The 25509-nt window shown below is 49.8% G+C and overlaps 1 protein-coding gene across 3 annotated transcripts in view; it reads right to left on the reverse strand.

The window, feature by feature from the left end:
• The window catches only part of PTPRF (protein tyrosine phosphatase receptor type F), a 390398-nt gene that overhangs the window by 63454 nt on the left and 301435 nt on the right, over positions 1 to 25509 (reverse strand). For all 3 annotated transcript variants that reach the window (XM_062004246.1, XM_062004247.1, XM_062004245.1), the window contains exons 8-12: positions 11100 to 11369; positions 7749 to 8330; positions 6714 to 6847; positions 5594 to 5738; positions 135 to 440 (exon numbers count right to left, since the gene is read on the reverse strand). In XM_062004246.1, the coding sequence (XP_061860230.1) occupies positions 135 to 440; positions 5594 to 5738; positions 6714 to 6847; positions 7749 to 8330; positions 11100 to 11369 (1437 nt within the window). The remainder of the gene's footprint in view (positions 1 to 134; positions 441 to 5593; positions 5739 to 6713; positions 6848 to 7748; positions 8331 to 11099; positions 11370 to 25509) is intronic.

A 25509-nucleotide genomic window follows, 5' to 3' on the forward strand; every position in this document is an offset into this window, starting at 1 on the left:
AGCTTCTGGTTCTGCTTGCAAAGCACTCTCAGGTCAATCTCCCCACTCCCTCTCCTCCCTTTCCCAGCAGCTCAGCCAGGAGAGCCCTGGTTACCCCGAGGAGGCAGCTGGAGGAGCTGCTCAGTAACACGTACCATCCTCGTCAGTGCGCACGTGCACGGGGATGCTCTCCGGTCCTGGCCCCACATCGGTGTGAGCCCTTACCCACACCTTGTACTCGGTCCATTTCTCCAGGTCCTTGATCTCCCAGCTGGAGTGCTCCCGTCCAATGCCATCCACCACATGCTTGGTGTTGTCATCTCCTTCCACTGCCTGGTACGCAATGGAGTACTGGGTGATGACCCCATTGCGGCTCTGGGCAGGCGGTGGCACCCAACTTACCCGGATGGTGGTGGAGCTGGTGCTTACACACTCGACTTCTTGGGGTGGGGCGGAGGGGGCTGGGGATAAATAAATGAAGTGGGGAGATGAAGGGAAATGAATGGAAGGACAAACCAAAAAATGCACAGGGAACTTTTACCCAGCCAACTGAGCGCTGAACAGATGGAAATTCAGCCAGTAGCCTCCTGGACAGGCGCCTGCCTTCCTCGCAGATCATCAAAGACAGCACCAGGGGCAATTTGTATCTGAAAACCTGACGAACAGCATGGAGACAGAAGTGCTGTTCTGCATCAGAGAATACCTCTTCCCAAAGTGGTTCTGGACGCTCACTTTACCAAACACAACAAATGGCAGCAAGGGAATGGGCAGAGAGTGAGAGAGAGACTGGTAGGGAGAAGAAAGATGCTTTCCGTGAAGATATGAAGCAGATGGAAACCAGAAGAGGTAGGAAGCTACAGAAGGCAAGAGTGGCAGAAGGGAAGCTCACACACCAGATTGTATGAAGGCTTGTAAAAACTCGCTCCTAGACAAGTGGAGGAAACAAAAGAGGGCAGGGAAAGCAGGTGACTGAGGTTAGCTGGAGTGTGTCCAGGCAGGGTTTGAAATCACGACCATCAGCTGTGAACAGCACCCTGACTCAGGTGGGAGCCAGGCACCATGTGGAAACAGATAACGTGGTTGTACTGCTTTGCACGTGTGCCTGGCATCTGCGACTGACTGCTTCATGCCTGCCAAACTGGTTCCTTGCCTCACTAGTGTCCTGGCCTAGGGAGCTGTACAGGGGAAGGTAGGTCTTCTCCTCTCCCAGGTGAAAAAAACCCAACACTTGCAGTTTGCATTAGCTCCTAAGCCCCAGCAACATTAAATGGGCCGCTGGGGAAGAATGGGGTCTGGGCAGCAGGATGAGGTGCAGTCCCCTCCACACAGCACTGCTGGGGAAGAGCAGTAAAACAAATCAGGGGTGGGAGGAAGAGAGGCATTGGGAAAGGAGAGATGACTTGGACAAACCAGAGCATGTCTATGACTCTTCTTTGGTTCACTCCCTTATGGAGGGAGTGCTGTCCTGATGCAACAGGGACCCAGCAGCATGGGAGCCCTTTCACAGCAGCAGCTCCCTCTCATTCGGCCTCACCGCCCAGGGATGCTGCAGACAGCATGCTTACACAGAAGGGTGGAAATCTGGAGAAGGAAGGGAGTCCACCTGATCAGGGAAGGCACAAGGGAGATGGGTACATCCCTGGGTGCTTGCAGAGAAGGGAAGATGCCTAAGCAGAGAGGCTAGGACACCATCACCAAAAGATGCCACACAGTTGCTCTGACACCTGGAAGCTGTCTGGCCAAGCAATAACGTAGTACAAGGTATCTTGCTTTGCCATTGCAGGAAAAAGGTTGTTTCTGTTCCCCACTGCACCCAGAAACCTAGCAATGCCTGAAAAAAGACTGAAGCCTTTCCCTAAGCTGCAATCCTTGAAGCCACGAGCACACCAGAGCCAGTCCTCCTGAGGTGCAGGGATGAGCCTGCCTGCACACCGCCTGCGCAAAGCAAACACAGCCAACGTCACTCCAGCTGGCAGCAGGGACTTCAGGGAATTAAAGCACCCAGTAACTGTGCCTTGTTTTTGCTGGGCACAGGTTGGCAGCGGAGAAGACTTGGGAAAGCTGGGGACAGCAGCATTTCCCAATGCCTCTGGGGATCTGTGCTTGCTGGGAAAAAGACCCATGTGCTTGCAGAGGCAGTCGCAGGGTGCATGTACCTCTCAGTGCCCACTTCTGTGCTTAGGGACCAGGGTCTCCCTGGTCCCTGGATTGGGGTGCTTGGAGAAGAGAAAGATGGGAGGTGAGTGGGCAGTGACAGAGCTGGAAGAGACGATGCCTCAGCAGAATCAGGCTGCTGCTATGGGAGCAGCACTGCAGGAAGGAGAAGTCAAAGCAATGCGTGGAATCAAAGTTGCCTATGTGAGGGAGGCAGGAAAGGACTGGCCTTGCCATCTGATATCTTGGAAGGGAGCAGGGGTAGAAAATGAACCCTCACCCTCTGGGTTAATCAGCAGAGAAGTGAAAGGGAAGACAGTGGGAATATAAAGCATCAAAGCAACACCAAGAGTGAATCCAAGGAGGGCATAAGATAGACACAGCACTTGGTGGCATTCCTCGGAGAGGAGAGGTGAGACATAAGGAGCTTAGCAAGTCTTTGCCACTGTCTGCAGAGAAGCCCTTCACAGAAGAGACTTGCTCTGGCTTTGGGCCTCAAGGGCATCCCTTGGGATGCAGCAGTGAGCTCCTTCTCCAAAGGTAGCTTTGGTTGGCAGATCAGGCAAGTCAAATGTTGGCTGTTGACTGGGTAAGAGTCATACACAGGACGTGCAGGGCAAAAACTGAGATTAACGCTTAAAGAAAACAAAATAAAACTTGATAACATGATCAGGATCAACTTAAAATGCACAAGAAGTGGAAGTGTCCCTCCTAGGGCCAGCAAAGAGCAGGTTGGATGGTCATCATGCACCCACACATGCAGATTTGCACCCACACACACACTGTGCAAACCTCTGCTGCCTTCAGGCTACTCACAGTGGCCTCCCACAGCAGCCCTGTGCACCCATCTACTCCTTAAACTAAGGAAAAGGCAGCTTCAAGACCCACCTTCGTATTTCCAGAACAGCATTTTAATGCTGAGGCCTGATGGGTACAGCTGATGCTCCTCTCCTGCATCACCCTGCTTGCCTGAGGCACTGCAGACTCCCGGAAAACTCCTCAGGCCCTCAAAGGAGCTTTGCTGGTAGTTTTTGCAGGGTGCCAAACAACTAAGCAAGCAGTTTAGCAGGAAAGACAGCCCAGAAGACAGCTGTCTTCTCAGGACACAACTTCCAAGTTGTGCTGCTGGGAGGGTGTTAAGGGGCATTGCATCCTTCTGGTCTTCCTGGCTAAGCATCCCTATCACTGCTGAGCAGGGATGCCACAAGGAAAAGCCCAGCATCAGCAATACATTCCCCTTCAGCTCGTTAGTGACTCAGTAGTGATGATGTGCCTCCCACCTTCCCCTTGACTGATTTGTCAGGAATAGAGCCTGAAGACAGGCTCTTTGGAAAGCAGGAGTGTGCTCCTGCAGTTTGTGTCCCATCAGAACACATGAACCTCCAAGATCTAACAGCTTTTCTTAGGGCAACCAGATGGAAGACTGCAGGAAGGAGACCAATTTAATCTGGAAGCCTTTCTAGATTACTAAGGCCACAGGGGACTGATCCAACCATATAACCTGAGGTGTTGCTGAGTGCAGACCAAAGAATTTCTGCCTGGGAGTTTGTGCATTGTACCTACACCTTCTGACAAGCTAAACTGGAGCTTTCTAAAAGACCTGCTTGACTTTGAGTCCCCCAGCACCCCAAGGATCCACTCTGCCCTGAATCTGTTCAGCCAGTGGTTTGTCACCCTCACCAAATAGCCCAGTGGTAACTGCCACAGACTTCTCTCATAGAACAGAGTGCCACCAGATACCTTCTCAAATCCAGGCCTGCAAACGAAGAGCCAGTCACTTCTTGGATAAATCAAAGAACTCTCGGGCCCCTCAATCAAAGGAGGGGTTTCAGTGGCCAAACCAAGGTACTCCTGTGACTTTTGGCCAATTTTATTCCAACCTATGCACATCTGTTTTACTACACAGATGCCAGAACCAGTCAGCTACTGCTCCGCTGGTCAGCGAAGCGACGACCTTAACAACAAACCGGTGTGAGATCCCCTGTGAGCAGAGAGCATGTGAAGGAGGACGTGGGAAGATGCCCGTCTTGAAGAGTCCACAAAACAAAGGCTTCTCTTACTTGGACTGTTGTGAGACTCTGAAGGGCTCATTTATGCATGGAGCTGTTTCTGATTAAGTGTGTTCAAGGATAAGAGCATCCACTGATGGAATTAATTTAAGTGGCAGGAGAGTTGCTTCAACCTTTGCCTATCAACACAAAAGCTATGTGAAATAGGTATACAAATCCCCACACTCGGAATTTGTTCCCAGTGTTCAAATATTTATAACTGCATGAGCTGAATCTCTCTCCATTCTCATACCTGCCTGTCCTGCAGCACTGAGATGCCATTAGCTCACTTAACAAGGTGGAAGAATCCCGGCGACTGATATGTTAATGAAGTTGAGTTTTCCTCAAAGAGAAGGTCGTTCCAATAGTGAGCAGAGCTGCTCTTCCCTGCCTGAGCTCCCTTCCTAATGGCCATCTCTGGCTCTCAGCTGCTGTGCATGCTGGTGCCCTCCCTGCAGGGAAGGCTGGCTGCCTCTGCCAACTGCTCACCCCACATAGCTAGCAAATCCCAGACAGACGGTGCTAACGGAAATGTCTTTTCCCCCCCCCTCCTTTTAATGCTCTTTGCATAATGTCAAGCCCAAAAATCGTTAGTGAAAACGAGCTTATCTGAGGGCCCTTTGATAGCCCTAATCTGCTTATGCACAGCACTTTGAGCTGCCAATCAGAGCAGCAAAAACCCCTGGTCTGCGATCACATGGGGCAGAGAGAGGATGAAAGTGATATTGCTTGGGTCACCTCATTATCCAGCCTCTCTATTAACTCGGGCTGCAGCCTGGTCTACTTTCCCCTAGCGCTGTGGTCCCAGAAGCAGCAGCCTCACTTGCTGAAGGAGCCCTGGCAAGCAGCCACTTTCCCAAACTAACCGTTCCAGCTGCCTGACAGCCACCGGTGCACATGTGGCCTCAAAGGATGCCTCACCTTGCAATCCAGAGTGTGGACCAAGGATGGACCCCTGTGGGAGCAAAGCAGCTGGAATGGGGTGTGAAGGGGTGAAAATCCAGTAGTTTGCAGACAATTGCATTTAGAGCCAAACACCCATACGCTGCCTGTCCAGACAGCTTGCCTGCACGGGAGTAAATTCAGAGAGATGCACAAACCCACTCAGATCAATCTCTCCAAAGCAATTTCCCAGCCTGTCTCACTCCTCCATCAGTTTTTATGAATCCACCCTTAGGGAAAGACAGCATGATCAAAAGGACATGAAGAAAGAACTTACCACTTGGGTGCACCCCCTCTGTCAAAGAGCCCTGATCCAAAACCCCAGCTGACTTTCCCCATCACACCCAGTCTGCACGCCAGCATCCCTGCAGACCCACACGGGCAGAGGCAGCGAGCTACTCTGTGCCCAGGAGATGGAAACTGGACCACTTCTGCTCTGCCTTCAGTAGTGCAGAATGTCAGACACTTACTGGATTGGGCTGTTCTGGCTTCGATGGTGGGGGTGTAGACTCCTACCCCCAACTCTGAGCGGGCACCCAGACGGAACTTATACAGTGTGTCTGGTTTGAGACCTTCTACAGCATAGGATGAGGTTGGGTCAAACTCCACCTTTTGCTGGCAAAAAAAGGGAAAACACATTGAAAAGAAAACACGTTATTTGGTATAGTTGGTGAACACAGAAAAGCTGGTGTTTGGTTCTTCCCTGTGCCATGGGAACAGGCAGCCCCATCACCTGTCCTAGCCCCACAGAAAGTCACAGCCACCCTGTCGAATCTGCTGCAGTCCTACAGCACTCCACAATATGGAGCTTCCTAGGTGAAAGAGGAGGACTCTGCAGGGAAGCACACTTCTCTGATATCCAGGCTACACTGCCTGGTGTCCAGACCGCACTCACTGCCTGACAGCTTTGTGGGAATGCTGGGTTTAGCTATATAGCTCAGACAAAGGGCACAGGATACAAGTTTGTTTCCTCCCGTTAGACGACGTCTGCGTGTGAAACAGTAAAAGTCTTGTCCTGGAGCAGTCAGGATCTCTATTGCACCTGAACAGGTGCATAATGCACTTACTTCTGGCAGCTCTCATGCCACTATAAACACAGGAGCAGGAGAGGACCACGGGACATTGTATGCTGCCATGGCACAGCTCTCACTGCACTGCCCTGAAGCCAGAACTACTTTGAAGTATTTAGAGCTGGACTTAGGGAGCTAGCAGCAAATGTGGAAAGGCTCTCTCTAAGCCACTCTCAATCTGATCCTTCAGAGCGATCAGTCTGGTAGCTGTAGACACATATTGGAGGCCATCAAGGCCAGCAGTAAGGATACCTCAGGGATGGTGTCATGGTACTCTGGAGCCTTTCTAGTCTGAAGCCAAGTCACTAGCTACTTTGCTGGACATCAACAAGCACTGCTGAGGTCATTTACACAGACCCAGACAAAGATTGCCATACTCCTATCACATACCCTTGACACAGAAGAAACACGGAGAAACACTAGTCGTGTTGCCACCCCAGCTCAAGCAGACACCCTTGCCAAGCCCCTGAACCGTGATGCCTGACCCCGTGTGCTGCTGACACAGAGGCAGGATCCTCACCTGGGTGCTATCTTCCCCTTCCCAGAAGAGCAGCTCGTATTTGGTGATGCGCTCCTGGGATGCAGGCAGCCACGTCAGCAGGATGCGGGTGTCGGACTCTGCTTCTGCCTGGAAGTCAGCCGGCTGGGCGGGAACTGGGGACCAAACACAGCGTCAGTTGCACGGCTTTGCAGTTTGTGCTTCACCTTGTGAGGATCCCTTCAACCCTGGACTCTCCCTTCTTCTCTCTCCTCCATACTGTACTCTTGGAACTACCCAGGCAACAAGCAAGCACCCCTGGGACCCCAGCAGGTGACTATAGGAATCATGCTTGCTTCCAGCCCCCGACTGCCTCCCAGCTCCTTCCACATGTGTACCTCAGACCCTACAAGGACTTGTCACGGTTACATAGGTGCCAACATCCATATCCAGGACCGTGTGTCACATCTCCTGAGGGAGCTGGGGATGTTTAGCCTAGAGCAGAGGAGGCTGAGAGGAGACGTGATCACTCCCTACAACTACCTGAAAGGGAGTTGTAGTGGGGTGGGGGTTGATGTTTTCTCAGTAGTGAATGACAGGACAGGAGGAAACGGGGTCAGGTTGCACCAGGAGAGGTTTAGGTTGGAGATTAGGAACAACTTTTTTACTGAGAGGGTTGCTAGATACTGCCACAGGCTGCCCAGGGAGGTGGTGGGGTCACCATCCCTGGCCATATTGAAAAGACACATAGCTGAGGTGCTGAGGGACATGGTTTAGCTTAGTGATGGGCTTGGCAGTGTGAGGTTAGTGGCTGGACTCAATGACCTTAAAGGTCTTTTCCAACTGTAACGATTCCATGATTTTTAGCCACTGCTGGGAGCCAAAACCGTGGGCTGTGTTACTTGTGCAGAGATTGACACCAAACAGCCAGGACAAGCTGACAGCTTACACCTGACAGTCGCGGGGCGGGGATGCCACTCCGACGCTCACCCACGTGCTCACCCCGCGCTGCTCACACCCCCAGCGGGGCCGCACAGCACCGGGGCGCGCAGCCACGGCACCTCGCTCCACACGTACCCCCTTGCTGCGTTTTGACCTGGATGACGTCCGAGGGAGGCCCGTCGCCCACGGAAGTGAAGGCCAGGACGCGGATGCTGTAGGTGGTGCCCGTGATGAGGCTGCCCACGGTGGTGAGGTGGCTGTCGTCCGTGTTGTGCTTCTGCCACATGCTCAGAGGCAGGTGTGGGTCGGTGGTGTAGTAAACGCGGTACCCTCGGATCTGTCCGTTCGGCTCCTCCGGCTGCTCCCACTGCACCAGCATGGTGCTGGCGCTCAGCATCCGCGCCTGCACCTTGAGGGGTGGGCTCGAAGGAGCTTGTTCTCCCGTCCGGGCCTCGACCAGCTCACTGGGTGGACCTCTGCCGATGTTATTGACTGCGATGACCCGGAACTCGTACTCCGAGAAGGGGCTGAGCCCACCTATGCTATAGCGGGTTGTTGCCACACCATCTACCTCCTGGAACTGACCCTCCAAGGATTTGGGCTTGTACTGGATGACGTAATACGAAATGGGGTCGGAGTTGCCCGAATCCCAGGTGAGGGTCACGCTGGTAGCTGTCGTTTCAGTCACTAATGGCTCTGTTGGAGGTTTTGGCAGTGCTGCAATTGGAAGGCAGAGAGGTGTGATTTAAATAATTCAGTCAGCTCAAACCCTGCAATGTGCACGGGGATAAAAATGGAGCTGCCACCTCCCATTAACATTCTTCTTTAAAAGGCAGAAATCATTTCATACTCTACAACATGCATTTTTATATTACCATATATTGCTTGAAGTGGTTCTTAATGGAAGGATAAACAGAGCAATCATGTTATTAGACGTGCTTGACGCACTTACCAGCAGCAGGCTAAATAAAGGTAATTCAACAGGGATGCAGGACTGTTTCTGTCATGGGGGTTCAGCTGGCAGTGGGAAGGTGCTTGCTGGGCTGGGTTGGCCCCAGAAGCCAGGTGTACAGCTGGTTTACAAAGGGATACAGTAAAGCAATCAGGGCAACATGGTAATCTGGAGCTATGCTCTTGCTTCCACAGAGACAGCATCTTAGGCCACGGGGAGCTCATGGACAGTGCTGTTAGATGGGTTGATGGGGGAATGCCTTGTAAGTGTTACAGTACATGCAGGAGGGATACAGTCAGAGAAATTACCAACTTTCACATCCACTATTTCTCTGGGTGTTGTGTCAAACTGCAACCAGACAATAAACTGTTACAGAAGAACTTTGTGACACTGACATCACTGAAGTGTTACTGAGAACGCATCTACCACAAACAAACATTTCCAGATTTGCCATTTTACTGAAACAAAACCCAAATTAAAAGAAAGAGTGCATGGCAAGGGAGATTCACAGAGCACACAAATACTTGAAAACAATGACTGAATTAAAGTCAACAGTAAGTTTAAACCTCCTAAAAGCCACTCTAGTTAAAGTCATTAGTAGCTTGTAACGCAGCTGTGCTTGACGAGAAGCTAGGAAAAATGCTCAGCCCAAATTAAGTACTTCATATTTTGGCAAAGCCACCACTTTTCCAGTTTCCACATGGTTCAGCTGAGGAGGGCAGGCTCTTTGGCACAGGAGCCTGCCTGCTCCGAGTGCTGCCTGGGAGGATGCCTTTTTCAGTGCTACTGCAACAGGAACACTGAGAAAATTGGTGAGAGCTGAACTGGTGTGGGAGGGAAGGACAGGCAGCCCACAACCAGACACCACACCACTGCCCACGGAGGGCTCGGGGAGGGCAAACACACCCACCCAACACTTTGCCTAGAGCATCCAAGAAACTGTCAGCCTCCCTCAGGCTTTCAAGGACAGATGACACTCATCCACATTTTCTGCTGGAGAGCCACAAGCTCAACACTTGCCAGCTCTCGGGTGTGCAGCCTGCACGTGAGCAAGGGGCCAGTCTGGTACCATCAGTGCACCTCCTGCAATCAGCTCTGTGTCACCTTTCTTCTCCTATGTGCCCTGCATTTCCAGCAAGCACATGAAAAGCAACGCTGGCTGGAGGAGTGAGGGGTAGAAGCGGTAAGGCATTCAGAGTGAAGGTGCACAAAAGGCAGAGAAACAAGAAGGAAGGCAAAGGGCTAAAGTTGCTGGGCAGACGTCTCCCTGTCCTGGAGGTCAGGGTACAAAGAGAGGAAAAACTGGCAACCATCAGTGCAATGGTGCAGTTCCCACCTCCTGCCTCCACATCCAAACCACCTCCCCATCATGCTCCTTTCTTCTGTACACTCTTGAGTATGTGCTATAACCAAGGCAACCCCTGTCCTCTGTAAGGAAACAGGGGCTGGAAAAGGTACTGACTAACAGGTGCTGTGAGTAAAGGGAGCGGTGCGTGGCTAAGGTTAAAAGCATCCTCTGACTAGTAGCAGGGAAAAGGGAATTTGCTGTTAATCTCCAGGTCAAAGAGGGCTAACACTCAATTCTGTGATTTGTTCAAGCAGTTACTCAGTGCTAAAGGTGGCCATAGTGCAGGAAGGGGCCTGCAAGAACAGACAGCCTCAAAAGATGACATATCTGTGGAAATCTGAGCTACAAATTAATTGAAAGGTAGAGGAGGAATGGGATAGTGTGAACCTGCTTGGCCTTAGATGGGAAAGGCAGGAAACATACTTCAGTCTCTCATTAAGGAGCTGCCTGGGTGGGCTGCCCTGTACCCACTTGTCAGCAATCAGCATTAACATCCTCTCTGGGGCAAAGCTACCTGGCAGGAATGGCAGCAGAAATCATGCCTTAAGGACAACAGCAAAAGAAAGAGAAAGGGAATGAGGCAGAGCAGGAAGGGAAAAAAGAAAGCTGACAGAGAAATATGCAACAATTGAAAAATGAAAAAGTATAGCTCCTCCCTCTCTGGGCGAGGATGCTCGCTCTGGTGAGGCTCACAGACGCCTCCCATTGCTGGGATTCACCTTCTTGTCCTGCCCTTACTGCAAGAGGACATCTCTGTGCAAACATCTCTCTGACTGCAGATGTCCACAGACCCCTGCCCCAAGGCATTCGGTGGATGAGCTGATCCTGCTGATGCACAGAACAAGACACGGGATGAGCAGAGACTCAGTGGGTTTCCCTCACAGCATAACAGGGACCCAGCCTTGACACAAGTCTGTCTCCCATCATGCCATACGCAGGGAGAAAAGAAATGACCTCCAAAGGAAAATCTATACTCTGAGAAGGAAAAAAAACAATCAGGGGGTTGGGAACCTCCCTTGCAAGGTGCAAAAGTCCCAGGAGACTGCAGACAGTTGGCTGCACTTAAAAACACGTTGGCAAAGTGTCACAGACCCTGATTTGGGTCTATGCTGAGCATTTTGATCACTTAAACGCTGTCTATGTTGATGAAACCCAAGCAGGAGTATCATGAGGAATAATTCCTTACCTTTGACAGTGATCTGGGCCGTGGCTTCGATCATGCCAAGGGAGGAGATGGCCACGCAGGTGTAGTTGGCAGACTGCACGATGTTATTCAGCTCCAGGACGTTCCTGCCGACGGGCATCTCATCCTCTTTGGTCAGTTCTTCCACGCCAGCCATCCACTTCACGTAAGGCATCGGAGCACCTACTGCCACGCACGTGAGGTTCACGCTCCCCCCTGGCATCACCTCGTGGTTGCTCGGAGGGATAGAGAACCGGGGAGCAACACGCCGCACTGAAACAAGGAGGAGACAGCTAGTAGGGTCACAGAAGCAGCAGAGAGTACTGAGTTGCATTGCAGGGGTACGTGACGGGGGTTGAACGTTTTTTGCCTGTCTATCCCTCGGGACAGATAAAATGAAGTGCAAAAGCTGTTCACCGCTTTGCCAAATTGCACGTGCTTTGCTCTCCTTCCTTAGCCACTGGCATCTTATTAGAAGAACTCATTAAGGAATGGCTCAATCCATTCCTTCCAAACATAGCCTTTTGAAATCATATTACTAACATGAAACATTTCTCCATTTAAATTACATCCCTCTAATTAGAGAGCACGCACAAATGCCAGTCACACACGCTCTGTGTGCAGGGCCCACTGAAGCTCTGCAAAACGGAATTACCTGCTCAATTTATTAGCTCTAGAGTAAAGCAACCCGTCCCCTACACCTCACAGGGTTTGGACAGGAGCAGCAGAAGGGTTTCTTTCAGAATTAGCACACGGCGTGCTGCTAAATAAAATATAATTTCTTTCAAAATGTAACTCGGGTTCTACCTTGGCTCAGAAAAAAATAGTCACCAGAGCTGCATGACACTGTCAGGGCCTGAAGAGATCACTTTGTTGGGCAGGAGAGAACTAATCCTGACAGATGTGAGATCACATCCATTTTGACAGAAGAGAGCTGGGCTGGCAGAACCCTCCCCACCTTTGTGGCAGCACTTCGGGAGATGTATTCCTCCTTATTTCATTGCACAGCTTCTCTTCATATCAATCCCTTGCTGGGTATTTCATTCAAGACTTATTTGTAAGCAACTCTCAGCTACAATAAAGCTCTAAAGCTGCCTGCCATATGCATTCCCGTCAAGAAAATGACACTGAGAAATGAGGCCCCTTCTTCAGGGTTAGTGTTATGGGCCTATTTAAGCAAGGATAGAGAAACAACTGTGCTCGGTAAATCTTTGTCTCCTCTGGGCAAGCTCGTTTGAGTCTGTAGTTAAAAAGGGAAACTGCTCAAACGTGTCTCGCCCAGCAGCCCTGCTCTCCTCTAGCCTCCTCCACCCAGAAAGGTGGCCCCAGAGCATCAACCAGGTTGACGACTGAGCCTCTCTCTGTCCGTCATGCTTCTCTCCTCAGCAAATCGGGCTGGTGGAGCCGGGAGCAGTCATGGCGCCGGGGGCAAGCGAAAATGGGGCAGGAGCCCAAGCAGTGCCAGCAAACACACACAACACGCCACGGGCACGGAGGGCCACGGCTCTGCTGGGCTGGCTCCTGCCACGGCCGCACCTCCGCAGACAGTGGAGCTGCTGCCAGCCCGGCGAGCTGCAGAGGTGTCAGCTCCGCTTACCAAGCTGACTCTCCCCAAATCAAATTTCTCTAGTGATCTCTTTGATGATTCATCCCCAAACCACCAGGCTTGCAGGAATAGGCTGAACACGGAAGCCCCCACGCTATCATGTACAACAGAGCTAAGACTTCGTGATAAATTAGACAATACTGTCAACATGGTGTGTGTACTACACATCGTCTCGGTGACAAAACAGGGCTCATTAGCTCCTTACCAGCCAGGGGAAGGATAACTTGCTTTGCCTTTTTTTTCCCTCTTTTTTTTTAATGTCTAAATCCAAAGTCTTGCTGGTTGTTTCTTTTAATCAATTATTAAATCTCCAATCAATAGCTACATGAGTGATTGCCAGTGAGGCGTTACCTGACTGACAGGGCAAGCACTCTCCAAACAAGACAGAACTGAAAGTGTGTACTCAAGTGCTATGCAGTCATGAGAATACAGAGTTAACCTGATGGACATGGCAATGGTTTAACATGATGGCGTGTACTTCGAACCAAACCATCCCAGCACCGTTCGTTAAGAGTCAAGTTTTGTTTTCCAATGAATTATTTTGGGTACAAGCTGTTCAAATTCCATCCCAGTCCAAGGACCAAGCCCACCCACCCACGCTGTATTAAAATAAAAAGGAGCAAATTTGAGGATAAAGCCACAGGTGTGCACAGAGCACTCACACACATGCACCAGGCAAACAGGCTGGCAGGCGAGAGAGCAGTGTGAGGGCAGGACAGGGAGAGGGAAGCTGCAGAGGAACTCATGTGAAGGGACACGGGAAAGCAAGAGGTCATGCAGGAAAGTCAGAGCCCAGCATGCACAAAGAGATTTTGACTCCCAGCCCTGTGAGGCCAGAGGCAGCACAGCCTGCTGTAGACTCCTCTGCACCCTGCCCTGTGCCGCCATGTCAAGCACAGCTTTCGAGGTGCTGCCGAGGCTCATCGGTGCCATGTCCCCCTTGATGTGTCCCGTAGCGGCCCGTATGGCCTCCTGCTCCCTGTGGACAGCACAGGGGAGACACACTGCAGGGGGACTGGGGGCTCTCTCAGCAGCACTTTACAGGGTGAAGAAAAGGGCTCAGCCCCTTCAGAAGCGGCTCTCCTCCATCTCACCCACAGAGGAGCAGCAGAGGGGTTGGTGTGTTCGTGTCCCTAGGGAAGGGATGAATGGCAAGGAGAACTCTGCTGCAGATGAAGCCAGACTAGAGGGTGGGCAGGCTGCAGTGGCACCGACCTCAACAGGGGCCATGCCTCCTGCGCACTGCAGCCTGCGCTGCGCCAGGAAGCTGAGCCGGGCCTCGGCTCTCAAGCCTGGCCATGGATGAGTGGTTAAACCTCTGTAGTGTTCTTCTGCCACCCAGAACAGCTGAGCCGGCCTCCCCTCATTAGCACACAGGCAGAGATGCTAATATGGGCCCGTTGCTCTGCCCTGGAGAGCAGCAGTGCCCAAGGCACCACAGCTGCTACAAGTGGAGGCCACGTGTAGGGGTCAGCGCTCAACACAGGAGGCGGAAGGGGTCAGAGCAATGCCCTCGGTGAGAGATTTGGCCCAGACAATCCGCTGGCAGAAGTGTGTGCAAAGGAAGGGATGGGCTCCATCAGCCCCCCATCCTCCTGGGGGATAATTGGCAGCTTCTTGTCCCACTCAGTACAGCGGGAGGAAGGGAAATGCTGTCAGTTAGCATTAGTGAGAGCTGGCAGAGCTCTTGCAGCAGCTTGCAGAGCACCATCAACACATTCCTCAGGCTCAAGCCCATGATTTAAGTCACTTGCTTTTCTAGCATAAGAGTCTGGTAATAATTTAAATGAGCATAACTCTTCAAAAGGCAGCATTCTTAGAATTTCTGTTCAATTTACAAGTCAAATCACATGGGCTAGTACAGCCCATGATGCTACCTTAAGTGCTCCAGAAAACGTTGTTGTTCTTCATTTAAGGCAGCAATGAAATTCCCCTTTTTATTACAATTTTTTTGACAAGAATTTGCAATTTTTTTTTTTAATCTTCCTTTTGGATAAAGATCAGAGAAGGTGGTTTGGAGGTTTTGCAAGAACAGCACAGGGAAAATTGCTGTGAATATTAAAATGATTTCAATGGACAATAGTATAATTCGGAGGTTTAGTTAAACCAGCAGACTGTCAAAAGCGAGATTCATTGTCATTCATCCCAAGAATAGGTATCATAAGGGCTCTGTGCTGCTCTGCTATTCAGCATGCCTCCCCGTAGAGAGCGTTCCCTGGGAAGTGAAGTGAAACCCTGGAGCAGTGAGCAGTGCAGTGCAACAGGAGCCTCTGCCCTGGATCCCACAGGACAGGGAGAAAGGACTGGTTCCCCACTCACTGGGGGGAGTGTGGGGAGGGAAGCAGGCAACACAACAGCCACAAAGGTTGAGACTGAGAAATGTTAATAATTCAGCACACATTAACATGCACATTCCTTGCCTTGAGAGCAAAGAGCATGAATTGATTGCCTGGCTCCTTTCACCACAGGAGTGGCTGCTTCCTAACGTCTCAGGTTCCCTCTGAGGGTGACGTTACCCCCTTGGAGAACCAGAGCCCCCTCCTCCCTGCTGCTGTCTGCAAGAGTTGTAGCCTCTGAGCTCTGGGCACGAGTGCTCAGGGCTCACAGGCTGGTGCTGTTAAGTCCCTGTCTCGCATGCTGAGACACTGCTGGTGTACAGCAAAGCTCTGCTGGAAATGCAACAGTGCCAGGAGGACTGCCCAAACCATGCGGTACTGTTAAGGAAGGGGAAACCAAACCGCTTTTCCTTCTGGCTGTCCTGGCCACGGTACAGCTGCACAAATGACAATGCTAACACCCTTCCCTCTTGCTTGCAGAAAACTTGCTCTTGCTTCTGGGTTTCCTTCCCACTGTTGCCTAGCTGGCATCTGCCTAACTGTGGGCTTCACCTTCTCCACTCCTGGCCACTCACCACAGGCTTGCTGGGCACTGCCTCATGGTGATGTCTGTGCCCTGCTCACTTCTCCACTTTGAAGCAATCCCAGCTGCACTGGTCCTCACATCTTCTCCCTTTTGCACCTTGCATGAAAGACCAGCAGTCTGAAGCCTGAGGACCATCATTGCCTGAGCTGTGCTGCTCCTCCTTGGCCTCCAGCACGGCAAAGGCAAGTTTGGAGGACTGCACTCTAACTTCCCAACTGGGACGAGCAGTGGAGTGATGCAGGGCCACATCTTTGAGGAGGTGAGACTGTCCAACTTCATTACTCTAACCAGGCAAGCTGGAAGATCTTTGGTGCACAAGGTGTGCTCTTGCCCTCGCTCATTGCTACACTGCCCCAAACACCTGCCTTTCTCGGGAACCATCTCCTCAGAGTTGGGAAGGAGTGAATTTAGGAGGTATCTTCAAACATGACCATCGGTCTGCATGGTTTACTCATCTGTAGACACCTTTCATCTCTCCTTAGTGCTATCATTTTAAGGAAGGACTTCAAATGGAAAGGCAGTTGCTGGAGACTCACAATCTATTGACAGAATCAACAGCAGGAGAGGAAAAATTGGAACCAGAAAAAATGCATTTACAGTCTAATCTTGTGCTCAAACAATGCTGTACTATTTATGCTCCCAATGCATCCTTGAGTGCTGACATTTTATAGACAATTTCCAAAACAGGGCCTTGCCATTTTTGGATTATATTTCAGCTATAACTTTTAGGTCTAATTATTTGCGCTGACAACCACATATAAAAGAGGATATATCATTACAGTGGTGCAGCACTGGAGACACATCAGCATTCAGCATACTGACATACTAATAGCAAAGTAAGGGAGAGCAAGATTGTGGAGCTGTGCAATTTGCATTCACTCTCTGAAATTTCTCTGATGAAAATAACACAACATTAAGGAAGGGAATAAGAGAAAAGATCCACTGTATCAAGATAAAATAACTCGTTAATAAATAACCTTGTAGCAGTCGCAGAGCAATAATTAAATGCATGGGTGAGCAGTACACAGTTTTAAGTAAAGCTGGAAAAATGTAAGATGTAATTATCAGTGCCAAACAAATTATAAGCATGGCAAATCCCAATGGAATATTTAGAAACTAATTTCTGGCTTCACGTTAAATATTTGTGTACGTGGGTATTTTTGGAGGGGTGGAAAGGAGGGCTCGACACAAAGAATAAGAAATTATCCTCTCCTGCTGGCTTATATCCACTCTCAGCTGCCTCCCCTCAGCTAAGCCATGCGGCTAAAACGTTTAAGTGCCCTGTCAAAGGTTTATTCTCCAGAGGTGCCTGAGCCATCACAGCGGTGCTCCACATTCACTGAGATCCGTGAGGCTTTGGGCCTTGGCTTTAATTTCTTCTCCTTTCTTCCCCGTTCTCATTTTTTTTTGGTCATTGTCTTGGGCTCAGGTAATTTTATCCTCTATGAAATCTATTTTTAGAGGGTAAACAACAAGAGCCCCGTGCCTCAGTGCAATCTAAATGAGAGCAGGTTTCAGGGAGAGAAACGGGAGCAAAGTCAGTGTACTGGAACAACTGCTATGACAACTTGTTAAAACTTGTTCCAATGATGATTATAAGACCAACTCATGCAGCTGCCCGATGGCAAGTGTGTGAGGAGAAAGGGTCTCTTCCCCAGGCTGGACAGTTCTGTCCCTGCAGTGCATGTGGGGGGCTGGACCCACAGGGTACCTGCTTGGCAAAGGAGTCATCTCTGGAAACGAGCTCGGGACAACTTCTGCCAAAAGCACTGGCTTTCCTCAGCATGAAATCGTGAGTGCCTCAAGCTAGGACTGGAGTTAGATTTAATTTAAAAGCTGGAGTCACCTTTCACTGTTGTCCTTTATTCATCTCTGGCTCTCTGAGGGCAGCAGGACAGAGCAAGGCAAAGCACAAATCAGGTTTTGCTGAGTGGTTACGAGCTTCTGTGCACGTTGGCACAGACCTCCCTGAGCCATTCTAAGTAAGGCTGGGGTCACTGCCAGAGCTCCCTGCTCTCCCTCCAGCAAGAGAAAGGGCCAGCCTCGGGGAAGAAAGGACAGGTAGACCTGCTCATGCAAAGGGCCCTTGTTTGAGCACGGAAAACTGGCCACCCCAGAGCAGGACCCGTGGAAGAGTAGAGAGGCTGCCTCGGGACCAGGACCTTCTGTCTCTCAGCCAGCCGCCCCAGCCCTGCTGTGGCACAGGAAGGCAGCACACTAGGTTCTTCTCCAGCTGAGATCAAAAGTGAGCTTTTTGCCTCTAGAGAAAGTTAAAACTTTAAGAGCTATAGGAGAAGCTGAGGAACCCTCTCTCCCTGGCAGCTTGCGAGAGGACTGGAGATCATTCTGATCTCTGCTTCCAAAGACTGCTCTTGATCTCTGGCCAGAAAGCAGCAGCAGTTTAGAGGTATTACACTGGCACCTAGCACAGGTAATGGGTTAGAGAAGGACCCCACACACAGCAGCATGCACTTCTTCCCACCCTACCTTCGAACAAAACCGCCCTGGCTGGTATTTGCATGCAAAACATATCCTGTGCATTTTAAATCTCAAGCGACAAAAGCATGCAAGCAAGGTATCAATGCCATCACCAGTCACAACAAACAGTAAGCAGATTTCACCAGGCACACCGAGGCCGTGCCTGGAAGGGAGCCAGAGTCAGCAGGGCTCCCTCCCTTTTTGGGGATGGCTCTCCTCTCCCTACTGGAAAAGTCCCATCTGACGTGGCGTACTGTAGATGGATAAGAAGTGAAAAGGACCAACCTTCTCGCTGATCTGAGAGATGAAAGTTTGTTTTGTTTGATGGCAGAGTGCGATGAAGATGAGGAGGGAATAAAAAAAGACAAGGAAAAACACAGAGAGTAAAAACAGGCCAAGCTTCATCTGTCCGCACACCACTGAAACGACAAGACAAGACTACAGAGGTCAGCCACGACTTCCCACCACGCACACACACCGCTCCCTGTCACGGACAGGAGCGTGCTGCACTCACACCGCTCTGGCACAGAGAAGGGTCGGCCCCTCTGCCTCCCTGAGCCACTCACCCTCCTCGAGGCAGGGTAGAGGGAACCCCACGTCCCACACGCATCACACGGAGGGAGCTTCGGGGGCAGCCCCGCGCTGGGCCAGATGCTGGAAGCACAGACACGTTGATGTGCACAAACCACTCACGCACACACGGAGAGCAAGGGACAACAGCCATCACACAGACTGATGTGCTTCCACACACCCACTCCAGCTACAAAGATGATGGCAAAGGCACTTTAAACTCATTGACCACACACTGGGAAGAGCATATACGTAGATCCAAATTTTATCAAGTATGAAAGAAATGTTCCAAGTGGTGAATGGAAAATCTTCTACCATGAAGAGCTCTTCCCCCTCTCCAAACAAAGAGCTAAATGCAGCAGAGAAGTATTAGGCAAGTGACAGACACGCGCAGGCTCAGCTGGGCTCGGTTTCGGGAGAGCCTTATCGATATACTGTGCTGTGAGTGAGAGATGGACAAGAAATCAGAAGGACAAAAAACACCCACAGAGAATTGAGCAGGTCCCAGTTTTTTGTTCCTGTGGGAGAGACAGTAGAAGGTTAGTTGCATTTTCCTTACAGACAAAGGAGATCTGATTTCTCTAGCAGGAGTGACCTCACTCCAGCTACAGATCTGTGGCGTATCAGCTGTAATCGAAACCTCGCTGAGAGAATACAGAAGTGGATTTGATAAAGACTGCTTATGAGTCACATTTTTTATGGGGTAAGGAGAAGGTGGGGGGAGGGAATTTGTTTTCCAGCAGAAACACTGCAAATTAGAGAACAGCATGTGGCATTATACGGTGTAACAGTACAGTCAGCCATTTCCAGCGATTAGAGGACAGGATTTTAACCAACACTGACATGGTACAGACCGGGCAACAAACTGCCAATAACAGCTACAACAGTAGTCTGCGAAGTGTAATGGAGCTTGTAGGAGAACAGCAAAATGGTTGTTTACATTTCTTCAATTGAACTGGTACCAGGGGACCAGAACCGGTCAGCTCAGAGCTTAACTGGCCCATTAGCGAGGGCCACCTCCAGCGAGGACCCCCACCCAGACATCCTCCAAACAAACAGTCCTAGCTTAAGGTCTGGGTTTCCTCTGGCCTGCCTCATGCAGGGGATTTGCCTCTTGCTCCACAAAACATTAACAAAAGGCTCATTTAATCCTGTGAGACCCTGTGATGGGAGGGAACCTCTTTATTGCTGCTCCCAAGCCACTACTTTATTTCCTAATCTAACGGAGCATATCACATCTGCACGGCCTCAGCAGACAGCGAGGGGCTTCTGCCTTCTGCTCAGCTCTTCCCAACAGGGAGGATTTGTTTCCTGCCCTTCCCAGGAAGGACAGTGCTTCTGGCAAACCAGGCATATCCACAAAAGGCTGCATTTCTGGAAAGCAGCACTAAACACTGAACTGGGCACAACCCAAACTCCAAGTGCTGCAAGCGTGGACCGACCTGCTGCACCCATTGGGACTGCGACTCAACAGCCAAAGGATGATGCTGAAACAGCTTCAGGAACACATGTCCCTGCTGCAGAAGCATCTTCTGGCCTTGGGAAAGGTTGACAGACCCTGGCCATACAAAGAGGACTCACTGTTGGTGCCACTTGTCCAGAAGCTTTGTTTTGGGGAGCCCGTCAGGGACTGTACTGCATCAGCGTGCACGGACAGGAGTAGGTTCTGGCAGTGGCTTTCCCCACATGTTGACACTTGAGATTAGTTGGAAAGGTGAGGAGACACACGTGAAACACGCTAATTCAAACAGATTACTTTCTGGTCTGTCAAACAGGAACAAGTTTGGGGCCTGCTATTTGTCACTAATTGCTGGATTATCACTTTATCTCTTACTATATTAGTGGCTTATGAGGGAATTAAAACCAGTAGCAGGCTATTTTGGAACAGCTGTAAGGCAAGAGGGAACACCTGGGCAGAAAGTTCTTTCTCCCTTCCCTTTAGCTAATGCTAAAACAGCTGCTGCTTTATCTGAGAGAAACTTGATAAATGGTAAACTGAAAAGTTTCATCTCCTTACAGTTACCATTCACATGCTCCCTTATCTCCAGTTCTCTATCCATGTCACTCTTAAGCTAAGAAGCACGTTTTACCCACAGTTTTTCTGCTTTTTAACAAAACAAATGACTCTTAGCAGTGACAGCAACATCTGCCCACTGCCACTCATGGACAGAGGATTCAAGGCTGAGGTTACCCACACCTCCTGTGTGGAACACCATACCTCAATAAGCACACTACCGCGTTCCCATGAACCTGAGCTGTCTGGCACCTAACTTGAACACGTCAGTCTCTGTGCAAGACAAAGCAAGTCAAGTCACAGCATAAATGCCAACAGAGGATAACAAACTCCAGAAGGTAAAAACAAGCCTCCTTTTGAGATCCACATTAATACAGCAAAGCAGCAAAGAGTGAGGCTGTATCAGAGATGTGTCTGGAGTCCTGACTGTCAGATGACTTCAGTGCTCTGTAGGCAGAAATTCCCATGTTGACTGAATTTGGCTTTTACCCTGCATCAGACGTGCTCATCTTATTGCAGCAGCAGCAATACTCTAACCACAGCAGCTTGTTGCAGAAAGAATGAATTTGGGTTTATGGGAGGCTCTGCTTTTGTGTCACCTTGGGCATTAGCTTCCTGAAACAAGGCAGGAGGCTGTGGCCAGGATGCAAATGCAAAGGTCTGAGAGTTTAGATCCCAAGCTCAAAGAAAGAAACACGTTTCTAAAGCTTTGCGGTAATGGGAAGCTGGTACTTTCCTGAAAGCAACAAGAAAGTTCATTATCCCAATTGGCTCTGCAGTTCTGCTGGGAAGTGCCAGCATCTGTCCTGTTCTGAAAGCCCTGTGGTCCTGTGCAAGGCATGAATACAATGGCAAACCCAGACACTTTTGACTACAAAAGACAGAGAGGTTAACAAAAACCCAGAGGGGGATGAACCTGTTCCTGCTTACCTCCTAAAGAACACTTTATGTCTCAAGAACTCCATATAAATCAATCTTTATCCTTTACAGCTTTTACAGGTCTAGAGGAACCAAAGCACAGATTGCCGCCTTCTACGCCAGATTACATGAGAATAAGACAATCTCCCATTATATGCGATGCAGAATGTTCTCATGCCACGCTGATGAGCGCATTCCACCCTAGAGAGACAGATGGGATGCTCCAGGTGCACAACCAGCCTTTCCCATTCATAGAGCACACACACGCATGCATGAGTTCAATTAAGAGCAGAAAATCTCAGAGCACCAGAGAAGGATTCCCCAACCCTTTGTGCAAATGGATATGGAAGGGGAGGAACAGACATCTCGTCACAGATACACAAAACTAATTGTTCCGTAGACATCTCTGCAGGTTGTGTGAGGAGGAGGGGACAATGCATTTCCAAGTCCATTTCTGTGTTGCGTTACCATGCACTGAGCCACCAGCCACTCTGCTTCTATTTCCCATAAAGATCATTTTACAAATCATCAGACTTGAGCCTTGCATTGCACTTTTAACCACCAAAGGACTTTGCAAGGCATAAAACTGTTAAGCTTCCTTAGCTAAGTTCTAGAAAGCCAAACGCTCATAGAAACACTGACAGTGAACACGTTTTACCCCAGGAGATAACATGCCAAAAATATTCATAGTAGTATACAGGGAAGGGAAAACTTGGCAGAAGCCTCTCTGTGCCTCCCTGGCTCTGAAGGCAGCCAGCTCCAGTATGAGGACACAGTCGCAGCAGCACGAGCCACAGCACTGACTGAGCAGCAAACGTCTGCTGGTGCTGAGCGCCGCACGGCTCCGGCCATGCCGCCGGCTCACAGCTAGCCAGGCTGCATCTGCCCCTTCTCCAGCTGCTCTGGCTCGGGCTACAGCGGTAGCTTCAGCAAGGAGCAGCACTCGGGGGCAGAGGTAATGATGTTAAAAATACTGCAATCCCACAAAAAGGAGCGTGCGTTCCTCATCAAAGGGTCACCGCCTTCTGTCGCGCTGCTCTGCCGCAGCATCCTCTTGAGGTCAGGACTGCACGGGGAGGTCGTGGCCCTACAGGCTCGTAGACCTCCTCAGACATGCACCAACTGCTGAGGCATAGTTAATTTGTGCCCTCTGTTGCAGCCTGGATTTGCTTCTTCTGATGATCCAGGTTGGATACGTGTCCAAAGCTGCAGTTTGGGTCATCCAGGACGATTCAACTGCCCGTTCCTGTTTCCTGTCATCGAGGCACCTCCCTCACAAGCGTCTCCACTCTCTGCTCGTCTGCGATTGCTGCCAGGCCTTCATGCACCAGCAGTGCCCCTCTCTGCTGGAGTAATGACATCCCCATCAACTCTGACAAGAGGCAGGTTTAACGGAGCACATTGCCAGATGTATGCACATAGCTGGCATGTAAACAAATGTATCCTCTGTTACTTAGCCATTTTTTAGACATCCCCAGTTTTGGTTGCTGACTGGCCCCTGTCTTCAGCTCTAACTCTTCTGGCAATACCCTCAAGCTTTCACTGCTGTTGCTATTTTAGCTGTTTAAATATTACATAAGCAGAAAATGTCTTTTTTTTTTTAAAGGCTTCAAGTCTTGTTGCTCCAGGCCCAAGTCAGTCATTCAGAATTATTATTATTTATACAGGGTCCCCACTGCAATAAGCATCACATAGCCGCAAGTAGCCATTTCAGTGAGCTCCCTCTGTGTCTGAGCCAAAGCTACTGCCAAGTCCCCAAGTGTAAAATCCTGTAGAGGCCGGAGAATCGCTGCTAGGGACTGAGACAAAATCCTAACTTCATTTTGGGTGATGGCTCCTCAGTGAAACTTGGCAAATAAAACTCCAGACTCCAAGCAAGTTTCCCTGCTGCCAAATGATATACTAGCCTGGTCCTTCAAAAAGCAGAGCAAGAAAGCACAGATTTTTGCAGTAATACCATTTCTATTCACTGCAGTCTAATTTACTACTTTGCAATTTGGGGACAGAAGTGACGATTCACTTTTAAATGGTCTTTTCTTAAGAGCAGCTGTGCCACTGCCGTGCTACAGCACCTGTAGCATTTTAGATCAGGGAACTTGCTGCACTTGCTCCATTGGACTTTGTGCCTTGAAGGCCTGAAAAGCAGCACTGAAGAAGTGAAAACCGAGCAGTAGATTCCTCATTTGATGGAAGTATGCAGCCAGCGCCTCACTATTCTAATAGCATCTACACCACTCGCTGCTGTAAGCAGCACTGGGGAACACGTCTAGTGAACTCCACAGTGTATTGATAAGGATATTCTTATAGACAAGTCTTCCTGCTCATCTGCTTCACTGAAGCTGGAAAAAAATGATGCCATGCACAGAGAAAGAGAAGGGCAGAAAAAACCCTTTCATACAGGGAAAGAGCCAAATAACAGTGTCTCTGCTGAGGTGAGTACCACACAGGCCATCACCTTCACGGGCGTTTTATAGGACAAGACTCGTGGCTGAAAATGCTCTTCTTGGTATGGATGTCCCTGAAGCTGTAGGCAAATGAAGAGTGAAAAGTGTTCATAAAGAAACAATGGTGTAGGTGAATCAGTGCATTTATACTATATTCCCAGTGAGCGTGATGAAATCACAGCGCTTTTTTTCTCCCCCCTACCCTAGGTCCAATCTGCCTTCTGCTCTTAAATCAATTTCTTGTATGCCTTGAATCAACTTCTTGCATTTTTGCTGCTAAATTAGACAGTAAGCTCCCTGGATTAGAGGATTCGTATCTTCCATACGTTTCTATTCCCTTCCCTTCTCCCTGTAGCACCATCAAGTCCCAAATCTAATCATTGTTACGATGTACTGTGCTACACGTAACCGTAGGCCACGAATGGATGAGTGTTCCTTCCCCACGACAACATCCAGACCAGCACTGGCAAGCATGTTGTGCTGAAAGGGCAGAAATATGTACCCACTTTGAAGTCCCTTCTGTGTCCTGGATAGCCACCTTGCCCTGCCATGCTCCTTGCTCTTGCTTTTGCTCTGTTGTTGCTCCTGAGACAGTCTGGATGCTTTCTGCAACCCTCCATGCACAGAAGGCTGCAGAGCAGCTGTGGGAGGCAGCCAGCTCCCAGCACTCGTCCCCAGTCTCATCCTAGCTCTGCAGCAGCAGACAGATAGATCTGTCAGTCCAGAAGCAGAAGGCTTATGAGGGTTGCTTTCCAACAACACTTAGTAAGATGAAAATAATAGCTTCAAGGAAAATGCATCCATTTTCCTTTACAAATCCCTGGTGTGGAAATGTTTTAACTTTTAATGAAGTCCATCTGTGCAGAAGTGCTGGCTCTAAAGGATTCAGAGAGACAAGACACTGGCATAGCCGGCTCTTTCCTCCTCCTGTTCTTTCATTGATATAGGAAGCCCTGAGCAGTGCCTGGATACTTCTTCTGAGCACCTAGTATCTTCCTTTGTTAGCATGAAAAGTATGACAAAGATGCTAATGAGCCTGTGGTTTCTAACTCAGCACACTCACAAAGGATTACCTGGGAAGCTAGCAAAGGGGAGGGCATGATCAAAAACATAAACCCCGAGAGCCAAACAAACATTTGAACTGCTGAAAAACAACAGACTGCAAAGGAGAAGCAGGGACATCAGTAGTGCTTCTCACTACTCAGCCATGCTTTCTGAGAAAGTGACCAGCTTCTTGGGTATTCACCACAAGGAGGTCAGTCATTATGAAACCACCATGCAGGGGCAGTGCAGCCGACACACTTAATTTCCACTGTAATTTAGCATTAATTAATGTCTTCTCTAGTAAAGATGTAGGCAGTTTCTGAAGACCCTACTGGAAGTCACTGATCTGTCTAATGGCAACGCTGTAGGACTATCACAAGAAGAAAAAAACACAGGGATCCTTTTCTTCTGCATCCC

This window comes from Colius striatus, chromosome 10, assembly GCF_028858725.1.
Source record: "Colius striatus isolate bColStr4 chromosome 10, bColStr4.1.hap1, whole genome shotgun sequence".
Lineage (NCBI taxonomy): Eukaryota > Metazoa > Chordata > Aves > Coliiformes > Coliidae > Colius > Colius striatus.